Source organism: Sinocyclocheilus grahami, unplaced genomic scaffold (genome assembly GCF_001515645.1).
Source record: "Sinocyclocheilus grahami isolate Dianchi unplaced genomic scaffold, SAMN03320097.WGS_v1.1 scaffold33.1, whole genome shotgun sequence".
Lineage (NCBI taxonomy): Eukaryota > Metazoa > Chordata > Actinopteri > Cypriniformes > Cyprinidae > Sinocyclocheilus > Sinocyclocheilus grahami.
In genome coordinates, this window is record NW_015505212.1 from 3,346,353 (window position 1) to 3,362,116 (window position 15,764).

A 15,764-nucleotide genomic window follows, 5' to 3' on the forward strand; every position below is an offset into this window, starting at 1 on the left:
TGATATTTAGGTTTTAAACGGCTCTTTGGAACGTTTTGGTTTTGGAGAATTTGGTTGGAATGCCAGGGACCGCGTGATTACGTAAGGACGTAAAAGAACCGAATGAGCTGTTCAAAAGAATCGATTCGCGGAAGAGAGTCGGAGTTTTCATTACTAATTCAAACTCCACCCCTCCGATTCCACTTCATTTTTCCAATGAGCTTCAGCTCTCGAATCACCCGAAACAAAGTGACACCTCATCCCTCCAGCAAGCCGCCAAGATGGGGGAAGTAAAAACGCCCAGACAATGGTTCTTGTGGAGTATTGCACTTATTTACGTGTGTGCTTTTGCATCCATCTACGTTCAAATACCAGGTAGGGAAGTTTCTGTGTTATTTGCAGATGGATGTTTGGTGGGTTTTGGGTGCGGCACTAATGAATGGATGCGTTTACACTTGAACTTGAACTGTGTTGTGGAATGTCAGCGAAAACAAAACGGATTTCCTTTGATTCATTCATTCATTCATTCATTCATTCATTGGCGCTAATCGTTCACCTGCAAAATCGTGTCACGGGGATCATTCTCACTTTTCAAACTTTTGAAGGACCTCGTGCACAAGCAGCATCTTCATGATGAGGGAGCAGAGCTGAATTTGCGCAGTAGACTTAATATTTTTTAATTAGATTTCTGAACTTCGAGATAACTAGACATAATGCCCGAATGAATAGAGCAGCACTGCTTCAGTTCCTCCACATGTGTTGATATTTGGGAGCCCCGCCAGTTAGTGCTGAGTGCGCACTGTAGTGACCCGTCATCACTCAGGGGCCTGTGAGCTTTTTAACGTTTGATGCATATGCCATGTGTATGGTGTGTTCAAGCCTTTTTTTTGTTAAACTGCTGCATGTACTGTACCAACACATTTCAAAGTGTCAATAAGCTCCACTCAGCCCGTGTACAAAGAATCGCCTCATCCAGTTTTAAAAGCTCTCACCTCTAAGCATTGTTACTCATACATTTGCAATGTGTTACCAAGTGCAGGATTACACACTCTCTTTCTCTCTGTAAATATGCATGTATGCGTGCGTGCATACATGGTATAGACTGGGTGGGTTTATTTCTGTATTGGCACATACCTCAAAGTTTTTGCTGCAAAAAAAAAAGAAGCTATTTAACGTTTGCACCAGAATAGGCCAAGAAAAATGGCAATAATGAAAACACATTGACCTTTTGTGACAGCATTCCCCAGTAGTAATGTTGTCATACTCCGTTGGGTAAGTTGTCACAATGGATTTTATAATAGGCTTTTTGGAAAATAACATGTATTATATGCAATACAATTCATGAACTGCAACTGTAAAGGTACTGTACAAAAATAGCTAATAGTGTGTGTGTATGTGTATAATATTTTCTGTATATAATGTGTGTATATATATATATATATATATATATATATATGCCGTATATACTTAATATACACAATGCATCAGTTTGTTGTCCAAAATTATGGTTTGTTTTTCCCATTTACTTATTTATATATAATTAGTATAATTCTATTTATTTTAGTGAATTGAATAATAAAATTGTTCAGTGTGAGACTTTTGTTAATCATTTTTGAAAAAAAATCACATTCTGACTGTCTTAACAGAATATGCTTAGCGCTAGGGCTGTGCGATATTGAAGAAAAATGTGATATCATGCGATATTCGATATGTGATACGATAATGCTTAAAGTGCCACATGCTCAGATGAAACGGTTCTACTCAGCTGTTGCTGAGTCAGTTCTGTGAACTTCTATAACTATCTATAACTTATCATATATATATATATATATGTATATGTATGTATCAAGAGCTCCTGTAAATCCACAACAAATTCCTTGTGTTTGCGCACACTTAAGTGGTGAATAAAAATCATTCTGTTTCTAATATAACTAGCATACATGTTTCACTTTTTGTGAGAAGAAAGCACCCCTACAACAACTTCTGAAATTGAACGGTAGTGTTTTACTCTAGCATTACATAAAAATTTCATTTTAACATAAGTTTAGGAACTGAATAATAAAAAGGAAAAATACAACACTGCTTAGTATTTACTATTTGAATTCAATATGCACTGATTCTTATTTAAGCTACAAAAGTTATTTTGGTAAGAGCAGTGGGTGATTTTCTCTTTGTCTTTTGTTCAATGCGCCAAATATTGCAAGCCGTAGCGATATGTGCGATATTTCGATAATTTCGATTTATTGCACAGCCCTAGTTAGAGCCCAGTGTTTGTTCATTACAAAAAGCTGAGTACTGTCAAATCTGGCCACAAGCAAACTGTGTTGCTCACAGATAAAGGAAATCATGTGCACTGAATAATAGCTCTCTTCCCGTTGGGTTGTTTGACTCCCAACTGTGCATGTGTAGCACTCAGCAGAAGGGGCATTTTCAGAGTTTCAGTTCCTGCAAAAATATTTTCCGATCAGAGCTAAACTCAAGGTCTCAGTGATTATGCATGGAGTCTTTTCCCTCCCGTGGGAAACAATCCTCTAAGGCAGTGTGCCTTGAGGAGCCGCTTGTGGCAGAACTGGGTCTATTGCCAAAATGGAGTAATTCAAAGAGCAATCGTGAGTCATACGTTGGCACTGCCACAATACACGGCCTGTTTTCTAACTCAAACCAGCCTGCTATGCGCTCACTCTTGCTGTGGCTTGCAGGCCAAAAATGTGGATATGCAACTTTGCAACCTCTGCCAACCGCCATCCACCTTAAGAGTTCAGTCACATTAAAAATGAGCTCAGTTTATCAACGGTCTGTAACAGTGAAGTAGTATTTCCTGATCTCTCTGTACTCTACATCTGTCTGTTGTTCATTAACTGTTAGCAAGTAGCCTAAAGGAGTATTTCACAGTGCACCTGTTTGCATCCAGTGGTATTGCAGTGTTTAGGGCATCTGGGGCGTCTGTACTTGAGGCATTAAAAAGTCACAGGACGGGTTTGTTTCGCTCATGGTCATGGCAGTGTGCACCTGTGGTGTTCTGTTGAATGAATGTTTACATGACGCTTGATGCTTTGTGCTTTTACGGTCACTGAGCAAACAAACACAACTTATTATTGTGTGCAGACCTCGAGTGCAGTCTGTCACCACCGGCGGCATGGCGCAGTGTTTCTAATCTGCATATTTGCCCAATGAAATATGATCTGTTTTTTTTCTTTCTCCATATTGCCACCTTTTTATGCCTCACTCATCAATTCAGCTTTAAAGTCAATATTAAATGGCATTCGGAACTCGTCTTACCTCCAAAAGGATATTTATGTATTTATTGATTGATTGTACAGGAGTATAGTTATATTAAAAACATCCATCAGTCCATCCATCCAACCATTGTAGGGTAGTGGAGATGCTGGAGACTAATAGTTATAATAAAAATATAGTTTGGCAACATATTTATTATTATTATCATTATCGTTATGTTTACATAAGTATAGTTGTTATAATATAAAATAGTTGTCTAAATATTTATTTATTTATTATGTTTACATAAGTATAGTGGTTATAATAAAAAAATAGCTGGCTAAATATAAATGTATTTATTGTTATTATGTTTACATAATTATAGTAGTTATAATATAGTATAGTTGAAATAAAAATATATTTTTATTTATTTACTCGTTTACTTATTTTATTGGTTTATATTTATTTAGTTATTTATGTTTTACATACATGTACAGTCATGATAAAAAATATTACATATAAATATTTATTACAAATGTAGCGTTTTTATTTATTTACAACACAACTAGCTATAGGTAGGTATCTACACATCTCATTCAGAATCAATTAATTAAATAATGTTACAAACTGTAAAAAATAACTTTTTTTAATAACTCTTTTTAAATCAGACCACATTGGTTGTGCTGTATGTTTGTTTTTCTGGGTTTTTTTTTTTTTAATTGAAATTGAAAGTTGTTTCAAGGCCATATTATATTATTACATTTTGATATGTAAGCAATGCAAGACAACACAAATGTCAATTGAAAACAGTTTTTAGAATAAAGCAGGCCAATGTCATAGATTAACAATGTGCACAGTTATATCATGCACAATAAGACCAAGAATGATCAAAATTGACTAAGCCTACATCTGTTTTTGTCGCTGTACAGGTTTGTATGGAGATGAGGGTATTCTCCCTGTGCGTCTACAGATGCCAAAAGAGCAGCGGCCCCTGCTGGAGCAGGAGTCCCTTCTGTATCTGGGGCCGTCTCTGGGTCTGGCTCCCCAGCAGACCTTGGAGCTCATGTGCCTGCTTGGAGTGGCACTAGGCCTGGGCGCCGTGCTGCTGGAGCCCCTGAGAGACAGTCTGATCTACCTCTGCCTGCAGGCCCTCTACCTTTCACTCTATAATGTCAGTATAATGTCCTTTTTATCTATTGTCCGCCATGGCAAAAGCTTCTTTAAAAGGCTTATAACATTGTAGTCTCTGCGGAAACGTAATTGAGTGATGACAGTGTAGGTTTTGTTTTATAGGTCGGTGGAGACTTCCTCCACTCCAAATGGTGAGTTTCACAATTTGTCATGTATGACTTGCATTTTGACCTACTGTGTCTCATTCTGTATAACCGACACAGCCTTAACCGCTTGTTTATTTCTCCATCGTTGTTGAGGCTCTAATTGGGGCATTTACAAGTCAAATTCTCTGCTGCAGAAGGTCTGCGAGGGAATGAGAGGGAAAACTGGCCACAAACTTCACTGCCTGCCTATTAAATTGAATGTGATTACAGTCCATTTGATTACTATTCTGTTAGTGGACTATGTGCTTTTGATGATTAATTGATGATTAAATGGGCAAAAAGCTGACTTAAGTTTAAAGAACCCTAGCCATATCCAGGAACAACAATAAAGAGACTTGTGGGTGGGCTCTTTGAATTTGGCTGATAAATAACCACCCAAAACACCTATCGACTGCATAGCAAAGTGGTAAAAACACTTTGACAACTGAATCATGATGGCCTGACAACAACCCACAATGCCTTAGCAACACAACTGCAAGTTTCTCACAGGCTAACACCACAGACTTTCTGGAGTTTGTAATTGCGTTTGATTGTTTGTGATTGGTTCCAATGCTCTCATAGGGACGTGCTGCTGTTGGAGGCTGGGGTTCTGGCTGTGCTTGTAGCTCCGCTGGGTTTGCTGCGCCGTCACTCCTCTTACAGTTATCATGACCCTGTGAGCTTCTGGTTGACCCGTTGGCTGTTTTTCCGGCTGACCTTCTGCACAGGTGTGAGTAAGCTGGCCAGCGGCGACCCTACGTGGTATGACCTGTCAGGTAAAATGAATCATTTTTAACATTATTTATTCTGTATTGATTGAGATCAGTTTATTTGTGCTCGTCATACCGCCCACTTTTATTCATGAGGAAATCTTATACAGCACTGGAAATTCACTTCCCAAATGATTTATAGATCATGTAACATCCATTAGTATAAGGTTTTGTTAATCTAGGGACTTAAATACTGAAAGGACCAATGTTTATTAGAGTGAATATTTCTTTGAATTTGCATGAAGTAATGGTGAAAATAGCCAAGAACTATTTTTGTGTGGGAAAAACTGACTCCTCTGTAGATTACAGTGTTTTGAAAACTCGAGCATCTCTTTTGCAGCACTGAGTCATCATTTGGAGAACCAGATGAACCCCACTCTTTTGGCCTGGTACGTCCATCAGCTTCCTGATTGGCTGCTGAGATTAGGAGCAGTGGTTGTGTTGCAGAGCGAAATCACTGTTCCTCTTGTGACATTCTTTGCTCCCATTCGGCGTTTGAGACTGTTCGGCTTTTATGTTCAGGTTTGTTGCGTGTAGTATTGTGTGTGTGTGTGTGTGCATGCCTGCATTAAAAGATATCTGCATCCCTCTTGTTGAAAATATGAAGAGTGGATCTAAATGTAATGTTTTTTACCGGCCCCACTACAATTTTATTCAAGTTTTTAAGTTAAGTCCACCTAGGATTGTATTTCCACAACTTGACATCTCAAATAGCATGCATATTTAAATGGAATTGTGTGTTATGAAAGATTTTATGTAGTAGTTGTTCTAATGTTGTTGTTTTTTATTGTGATATTTTATTATTAGCTTTTAATAGGATAATTTATTAAAATAAACATATACAGTGGGTACGGAAAGTATTCAGACCCCCTTAAATTGTTCACTCTTTGTTATATTGCAGCCAAATTATGTACCAGTGTATATATAAATGTAATCCACACTATATATGTATATGAGATACGGTTTGTGTATTAGTTATTGTAATGTTGTTTTTGTTGTAATTTTTTATTAGAAGTTTTTAAGAGGGTAATTTATGAAAATCATCCGAAATGTTTAAATAAATAAAATTATTATTATATCAAATTATAAAAAATGTTTGTATATAAGTGTGTGTGTGACTGTGTGTGGAGATATATATATATATATACTGTATATCATATTTCTCTGATACTGACATTCTGAAATGGCATTAAATAATTAAAAACTTTTAGTGCATTACTAAGTTGAAGGGTAAGTCAGTTCTTTTCTGTAGTAGTACACAATGTGACAGTTTAAACCTGAAATATTATTTTAATGAATTGTTATTGTTCTGCAAGACTTTTTCACTTATACCTCTTTTTTTTTTTTATACCATTTTGTCAGCTGTTTCTCCAGCTCTGCTACATCCTCACTGGTAACTGCAGCCTTCTGAACCTGCTGAGCATCACCCTAAGCTTCTCATTGCTGGATGATGATCATTTCAACTCCAATTCTGGTCCAAAGAAGAAGGGCCAGGAAAAAAAGCCTAGAAGTATGACCACATATCTCTAACTTATCTTTTTTTGCAGTAATTTCTGATGGGATAGTCAAGATTTTCACTAATGATCTGATTAAAGGGACAGTACACTCAAAAATGAAAATTGTGTCATTAATTACTCGCCCTCATTTCGTTCCAAACCCGTAAGACCTTTGTTCATCTTCAGAACACAAATTAAGAGAAGAGAAGAAGACACAGAAGAGAAAGATAGATGAATGAAGATCTTACGGGTTTGGAACAACATGAGGGTTAGTAATTAATGACAGAATTTTCATTTTGGGTGAACTATCCATTTAAAAGGCTCATTAATAGATCTCAGTAAAAAATTTATTTAAGTTGATATTAATTAAATCTGTTTGTTCTGCCAGTACCACACTTGTGTTCACACTTCTGAGCTTTTATTTTGTGTATGTCTGTGTTTTTTTTAGGCTACGGACAGGCCTTGGTCTCTTATTTGACGCTGCTGATGGAGTTGGCTGTCTACCTGTTCATCCTGTACTGTTTTATTACTCTCTTTAAGATACAGATTAACTGGGAAGAAAAAACGCTGTCATCCAAAACAAGTGAGTGAGACTTTAAATGAAAAATCTCAAATTGATTTGGAAAAGTGCTGATGTTTCCTTTAGTTTGGTAATACTGTAGAGTTATAAATGTGAGTACAAACTTAGAATTAATTGTTTTGTGAAATGTTAGGATGAATCTCGTGGAGATTTGTTAAGGTTATATTTCAATCCAAAATCAGAAGAGATATCTTGAATAAATAAAAACAATTCACGACAATTAATGAGAAATAATCAATAATACAGTAATCCAGAATCCAGTTTGAACACAAACATTTGCATAAATTACAACTAAATACTACCATGAAGTATAAATGCAAAAATAAAATATTGAATTTTTATATAATTTTTTTATATAGAATATATAAAATAGTTTTGACATTATATTAATGAGATTTGTTTAGTAAAGTTTATTTTGCAAAAATGTAATTCTTTACATTCATATGCAAAAAAAATTATTTGCAAGATTACTTTTTTTCTCTTTTCTTTTCTTTTGAAGTTGAGGTGAAATATGAACCCAACATGTTCTTTGCTAATTTTGGGAGATCAATCTGATTGACCTGCTATGCCTGATGTGGTGGTGTTATTAAAGATGTTTTGTGATATGAAACGTATTCTGTTTCAGCCAGCATGTTCTTTCTCAAATTAAAATATGGCCAGCAAATGCATCAGTTAGTTTAATTATTATTTAATTCATTACTGTCCTATTTATTTCTGAACTTTCTTTCAGGTTTCAATCAAAAGGGATTTGATGCGTTTCTGGAGGTTTTTCAGGAGCTCACTATCTGGATTGGTGTCCTGTCATTCACCTGGGAAGCGGTGTCTGCCATGCTCAAGTAAGCTTAATCTGGAATGTTTTTGAGAAGCAGATTTTTTTTGTGTGTACAAAAAGTAAAGATTTAGAATTTCAGCCTATGATTTTGCCAAAGTCCATTGTTGCAAGAGACAAGCCAAGAAATCTCCCATCTGTTTCCTCTGTCAGTTGTGTGTGCACACGAGGTATTGCCAGCAAGCTCTGGTCTCTCCTTCAGTGGGCGGTCATCACAGTGGCTGCTGCGGCCGTCTTTGCCCTCAGTGTGGTGAGTTACATGTCCTACATCTGGTTGCAACTGCAATATCACAATTGATTTGTGATTTATTTTTTTATTTTTTTTGGGTGGCTTTGTGACTCATCCAGTCAAATTGCTAGCTTTTGTCTCAAGTGTTATATAATTGTACTGGTGACTTTCCATTTATTCATTTGTTTGCATTTCCTGTAGAAATAACTATATTGTTAATATAACATTCTAAATGTGACTTGTTTCCTTCATTTTGCTCCAGTTATAACACATAAGCGATACAGTGCCCTCTGCTGTCCATAAGCATAAAATCTGATCTTTATGGACTGCACTGGTACAGTGTATGCATTTTTACCTGCTTTTTACGCAAGTACAAGGGCATACATGAAGTAATTAATCTAATTAATTGCAAATTAATAGCACATCAATTTGGGATGAGAAATTACCCCTCAAAAGTAAAATATGCATTGTTGTAAATGAGAAAACCATTGAATAGAGATGATTAAAAAAAGTAGTTTCAATAAGAAATTGTTTGATTCAACAATTTATTACACAAACTTTTAAGGCTACAGTGTGGCCATAACATTGTTTTCAGAAGCTGCATCTGAAGTGGGACTTAGGTATATTATATATAGAAGTGGGATTTAGGTATATTTACACTATTCAGAGTTTGCATGAATGCATTTACACTGCAATTAGAATTGCATTAATAATGCTATGACGTTAATGGGTTTTGAATAGGCTTTTGTTTTTTTTAAAGGAATATTGAAATATTTTTTCTAAGTATGAAAATAAAACCACCAGGAGGTGATGGTTTGATAGTATTGATTGAATCATTTAAACGGCTGATTCATTTAAAAAACGAAGCAAGTCTTTATGAATGGGTAACTGAATCATTGGCTCACTCGATGTGTTCAAAATCGTGGATTCATTCAGTAATGAAACGCCTCTGTGTTTTACTTGGAAGTGTGGAGGCACAACAGTTCTGCTGTGGATTTGTTTGAAACTCTTTTCGTTGGCAAAATTGAGCAAAAACAGACAACTCCAACAATATTGTGTCTACAACACGATATTAATTTCTTGTTTATTGAACTGTTGTATAAAATCAATATCACATTTGCAATCGTGCCGATATTTGGGGGGGAAAACGATACTCTTGCTTGTGTGATATTGCTAAACTATATCCTATGATTTAAATATAAAACAAAAACCCATACACGGGCATTTTTGCCTTCATATGTTGAATTTTAAGGGCATATAACTGCATTCTAATAGGACACATCACACAGTCAGTCATCTTGCAGCAACTGCATGCGATGTTAGATGATATAGAGATGCAGGGTGCATTAAATGCATTAGTAATTTTAACGCTTCATTTTCTCCATAGGTTATTGCACCAAATTAACTTGTTAAATCAGCAGCCCTACATAAGACATGATCTATGGACTTCACTGGTACAATTTAGGCATTTTTACCAGCCTTTCTATGCAAGTAAATGTGTGTACATGTGTGTTGGTGTTTCCTCTCAGGTTCCATACACATCCATGGCTGGCATGTCAGTCAGTAAAGTATTACCTGCAGTGCGAGACGCGTACAGAGCCGTAGAGAGGTACCAGCTGGTCGGGGCATACGGCATCCAGCACAGATTGATCTCTGCTGAGGGCAGGCCTGCTTTGTGACTCATCCAGTAAAATTGCTAGCTTTTGTCTCAAGTGTTATATAATTGTACTGGTGACTTTCCATTTATTCATTTGTTTGCATTTCCTGTAGAAATAACTATATTGTTAATATAACATTCTAAATGTGACTTGTTTCCTTCATTTTTCTCCAGTTATTACACATAAGCGATACAGTGCCCTCTGCTGTCCATAAGCATAAAATCTGATCTTTATGGACTGCACTGGTACAGTGTATGCATTTTTACCTGCTTTTTACGCAAGTACAAGGGCATACATGAAGTAATTAATCTAATTAATTGCAAATTAATAGCACATCAATTTGGGATGAGAAATTACCCCTCAAAAGTAAAATATGCATTGTTGTAAATGAGAAAACCATTGAATAGAGATGATTAAAAAAAGTAGTTTCAATAAGAAATTGTTTGATTCAACAATTTATTACACAAACTTTTAAGGCTACAGTGTGGCCATAACATTGTTTTCAGAAGCTGCATCTGAAGTGGGACTTAGGTATATTATATATAGAAGTGGGATTTAGGTATATTTACACTATTCAGAGTTTGCATGAATGCATTTACACTGCAATTAGAATTGCATTAATAATGCTATGACGTTAATGGGTTTTGAATAGGCTTTTGTTTTTTTTAAAGGAATATTGAAATATTTTTTCTAAGTATGAAAATAAAACCACCAGGAGGTGATGGTTTGATAGTATTGATTGAATCATTTAAACGGCTGATTCATTTAAAAAACGAAGCAAGTCTTTATGAATGGGTAACTGAATCATTGGCTCACTCGATGTGTTCAAAATCGTGGATTCATTCAGTAATGAAACGCCTCTGTGTTTTACTTGGAAGTGTGGAGGCACAACAGTTCTGCTGTGGATTTGTTTGAAACTCTTTTCGTTGGCAAAATTGAGCAAAAACAGACAACTCCAACAATATTGTGTCTACAACACGATATTAATTTCTTGTTTATTGAACTGTTGTATAAAATCAATATCACATTTGCAATCGTGCCGATATTTGGGGGGGAAAACGATACTCTTGCTTGTGTGATATTGCTAAACTATATCCTATGATTTAAATATAAAACAAAAACCCATACACGGGCATTTTTGCCTTCATATGTTGAATTTTAAGGGCATATAACTGCATTCTAATAGGACACATCACACAGTCAGTCATCTTGCAGCAACTGCATGCGATGTTAGATGATATAGAGATGCAGGGTGCATTAAATGCATTAGTAATTTTAACGCTTCATTTTCTCCATAGGTTATTGCACCAAATTAACTTGTTAAATCAGCAGCCCTACATAAGACATGATCTATGGACTTCACTGGTACAATTTAGGCATTTTTACCAGCCTTTCTATGCAAGTAAATGTGTGTACATGTGTGTTGGTGTTTCCTCTCAGGTTCCATACACATCCATGGCTGGCATGTCAGTCAGTAAAGTATTACCTGCAGTGCGAGACGCGTACAGAGCCGTAGAGAGGTACCAGCTGGTCGGGGCATACGGCATCCAGCACAGATTGATCTCTGCTGAGGGCAGGCCTGAGATCATTTTAGAGGGCAGCTATGATGGGCTGACATGGACGGTAAGAAGGAAGTGGAAAAGGTTGCCGTTCTACAATAATCCATATCACTTTATTTTTTTTACTCTCGTAATAATGTCACAGCCATTGTTTCCACAAAGTCTTCACTCAACGAAAAGGTTAAAGGGGTCATATGACGTTGCTAAAAAGAACATTATGTTGTGTATTTGGTGTAATGAAATGTGTTTATGCGGTTTACGTTAACTTTACGTTAAACACATTATTTTCCACATACTGTACGTTATTGTTTCTCCTCTATGCCCCGCCTTTCTGAAACGCGTTGATTTTTACAAAGCTCATCGGTCCGAAAAGCGCTGTGTGCTCTGATTGGACAGCTATCCAGTGTGTTGTGATTGGCCGAATGTCTCAAGCGCGTGACGGAAATGTTACGCCCCTTACCATACTGTGATGGCGTGTCCCGGCGCGACAAGACAAAACCAAAAAAACCCGTTACAAACTAGGCATTTGTTGTATCCAGTGGGTACATGAGTACTGATTATATTGACTTACACTGTCTTTTTACGCGTTGTGTTGTGTATCGCGCCGCGTAAATATAAAACCATGTCTGCATTTGTAATCGGAGAAACGACAAACAACAATTGCTACTCTACACCGCTCAAAACTCGCATTTGAATCATCAGTGGCAAATTCTTTAAATATGAAAACGTACTTACAGGCTGTGAGTCAGAAGCGCCAGACTGTCCTTGTAAAGTTGGAATTGCCTTAATTTATAGAAACAGCCTTTGTGCACAGATGAATTGTAGGCTACTCTGCAGGTTCAGGAAACAGTCCTCCGTAAAATGTGCTGCACACATCTGAATATTTGGGTTGAACTGTTCTGGAACAGTGTTGTAAATACAACTTAACCACTGATTTCTAGTTGTGTCCTCTTTTGGAAGGCCAAACAAAGTAGTTTCGCTTTCAAAACGAAGCACACAGCGTCTCTACGACATGGCGGCGATGGCAACAACAATACTACAGCGAGAATCAAAGTTACTCCTCCTTTCTTTGCGTGAACATTTGGGTGGTGTTATGCAAATCCTCCCACATTGTGACATAGACATGTGGGAGCATGTTTAAACGAGGCGTTTTAGGAGGGTGGGGACGACTTAGCTTTTATGAAGAATATCTCTATGGGTTTGAGACTTTAGGGATCTTATGTTTTCACGAACAACTTGTAACACTCCAAAGAGAAAGGAAAATTTGAAATTGCATCATATGACCCCTTTAAAGTTTATTCTCAGTGGACTGGTGTATTCTTATCCGGTTGCAGGAAATGAACCCTATGTATAAACCAGGAAATGTGAATGCAGTCCCACCCATAGTAGGACCTCACCAGCCACGGCTGGAGTGGCTGATGTGGCAGGCAGCTCAAGGGGGGGATGATACAAGCCCCTGGTTTACAGGTCTCATACAGCGCCTCCTACAGGGTAAACCCGAGGGTGAGCGACCACTTTACTTATCAGATTACATTTACTTGATGCTGATGTTGAATTATGTCTCTAATTTTCTGTTTTTCTTTCCTGTAGTGGTTAGTCTGCTTCAGGTGGATGAAGCGCAGTACCCCTTTAGTCAGAGACCACCAGCTCTAATCAAAGCCAAGCTTTATAACTACCACTTCACAGATCCTGCTAAAGACAAGTAAGCTCCTTACCTCTCTATTTAACACTCAGTCACATTTATATATTGTGCATAATATTGTGGTTTTAGATTAGAACTTCATTTTGTGAGCATTGCATCATATTTTGTAAATGGAAAGGTTTAATTGAATTGACTCCATTGTTCCATTAATTATTCTTGGGAGAAAAACAAATAAAACCAAGGCAGTATTCAGGGAAAAAAAACTTGATTTCACTTCTTTCTTTTTTTTTTTTAGTTCTTTTTATCATTTTAATGATAAAACTAAATTATATACAGGTAAAAGTTAAATCTGTATAATTAATACACTAATCTGAATTAGTTTTAATATTAAATATAATAAAATTATATAATTTTTGTCTATAAATATCCCATTTGTTAGTATTTTTTTTTGTATGTTCCTTTTGTAATTTTAAAGATAATTCTAAATGATATACAGATAAATGTTAAATCTGTATAATTAATACATTACACATAATACAATTAATAATTAACAAATTTTGTTTTTATTTATAAATATTCAATTTGTTAGTAATTCTGTAGTAAGTTCATTTTATTAATTTTAAGTGATAATGCTAAATGATATACAGGTAAATGGTTAAATCTATATAATTAAGGGTAAAATAACTATCTGACTTAATATTAATATTTAGTAGGTTGTCGGTTGTTTTTCATTACTACATTTACATTTAGTCATTTAGCAGACGCTTTTATCCAAAGCGACTTACAATTGGGGGATACATAAAGCGATTCTTCTTAAAGAGGCAAACAGACACAGGAAGTGCTTGTAATACCAAGTTCTTAGACATTGTTCAAATAAGTACAAGTTAGAAAGAGAAGGAATAAATAAAGAGAGATACATTTTTTTAATTTTTAATTTTATTTTTTATGATGAAGTCAAGTAGCTTCGAAAGAGATGAGTTGTAGCTACTATTTGTCCCTTTGTTTGCCGTCTGAATCTGCTCTCAGCTTTAGTGTACTTTTGTTTGTCATTTTGGAAGGACCCATCTGCAGAACTGGTGGAGGCGGCAGTACAAAAAGGATTTTTTCCCCATTGTGAACCTCGATGACCCCACGCTTAAGAAACTGTTAGAGGAGTCTGGACTGAAGGTAAAATAGGAAAAGCAAACATGCACCGTTCACAATAAAACCAGCAACATGCATTGAGAAAGTTAGAGTTCTGATGATTGATTTGAAACTTGTCTGTTTGTGTGCAGGAGAAATTCCCAGTTCAGCCCGGTTCTGACACGCCTGTATCCCAAGTTCTTAGCCTCATTCGGGGTCACGTCAAAGGCCTCTCGGGGTCCCTCGTGCTTTCAACACTGTTAGCTACTTTAGCTGGCATCTTCCTCATCAAAGCCGTCTTCTCCTGGGCTTTAGGGAGCCGAAAACCTAGACCAGCTTCAGCTGATCACAAGCCTAGGAAACCCAAAGAGCCCTCTGAGATGGCGGAGAAAAGCCAAGCACCAGCTACATCTAACCGGGGCAGCAAGAAGGACTCCAATGAAAAAAAGTACTCTGAGAGGAGCCCCCGCAAGAGGAAATGAGCTCTTGCTGTCACTTTGTGCCTTTCTCTTTGGCCATATCCAATGACACATGATTCTCTCTCTCAGGTGTACATTTTTTTTTTTTCTTTCTAAGATTGAGTCTTTGATTTTCCTGCCTGTCACACACCTCAGATTTGTGTTACCACTACACCGTTTTATCTCTTTGTGCCAAAACCACTCAGTCAAATGCACAGAACTTGATGTAATTGGCTTTGAATGTTAACAGAGTCCATTTTAAGCTATCACCTGTTACACCCTCATTTATACACCTTGGACGTCCCAAAGATTAGAACAAAAGCACAAATGCAATTTTTTTCATGCTATTTAACGCATTAAACGGATGTTGGTCAATTATTTTATTCCTCAGTTGTTTTTCTAATCATACAACTTGTGCTTTTTTTTGTCTAGAAGTACTAAAATCAACATTCAGAAATGTTATTCACCTTAAAAGTGGAATGTTAAAAAGGTGACTCTATTTGTAATTATATGAAAGGGTGGAATGTTTTTTGGACAAGATATTTAATTTTAATTTTAAACTTCACCCTATATTGTCTCTCAACAAGTATGGGATACACCCATTCCGTCAAAACTTAATTCACCCGTCAGTCATGCATTTCATAAACGAAAGTTGAAAATCAGTTGTTAGTCACCACAAGGTGGCAGTGTAAACGCATCATGATTGCACACTTGGGTTTATGTTGAAACATGACTGTTAATTGAGTTTAATTTGAGTACAATTTTACAACCTAGGTGGGATTTAATTACACAGCACTTAAAACGGGTTAAATCAAATTGATGTTTAATTCTAAAGCCAAATGCTTCACATTAAGTTAAAAGAATATACGGTAAGTAGATTTGTATTTAGTTAAAATAAAGTTATGTTTGG

At 36.4% G+C, this 15,764-nt stretch overlaps 1 protein-coding gene across 2 annotated transcripts; it reads left to right on the forward strand.

The window, feature by feature from the left end:
• The first annotated feature begins 163 nt into the window (after nucleotides 1-163).
• Nucleotides 164-15,232, forward strand: LOC107580684 (lipase maturation factor 2-like). 2 transcript variants are annotated; one of them, XM_016266353.1, is made up of 15 exons: nucleotides 164-354; nucleotides 4,125-4,366; nucleotides 4,489-4,517; nucleotides 5,094-5,287; nucleotides 5,622-5,803; nucleotides 6,644-6,791; nucleotides 7,226-7,360; nucleotides 8,088-8,193; nucleotides 8,340-8,436; nucleotides 9,945-10,081; nucleotides 11,651-11,696; nucleotides 12,967-13,135; nucleotides 13,223-13,334; nucleotides 14,333-14,441; nucleotides 14,549-15,232. In XM_016266353.1, the coding sequence occupies exons 1-15, from the start codon at nucleotides 261-263 to the stop codon at nucleotides 14,876-14,878; spliced, it is 2,130 nt and encodes a 709-aa protein (XP_016121839.1). In that variant the 5' UTR covers nucleotides 164-260; the 3' UTR covers nucleotides 14,879-15,232. The 2 variants fall into 2 exon arrangements, with proteins under 2 accessions (XP_016121839.1, XP_016121844.1); XM_016266358.1 differs by lacking the exon at nucleotides 9,945-10,081 and having other exon boundaries at nucleotides 189-354; nucleotides 11,514-11,696.
• The last annotated feature ends 532 nt before the right edge of the window (nucleotides 15,233-15,764 follow it).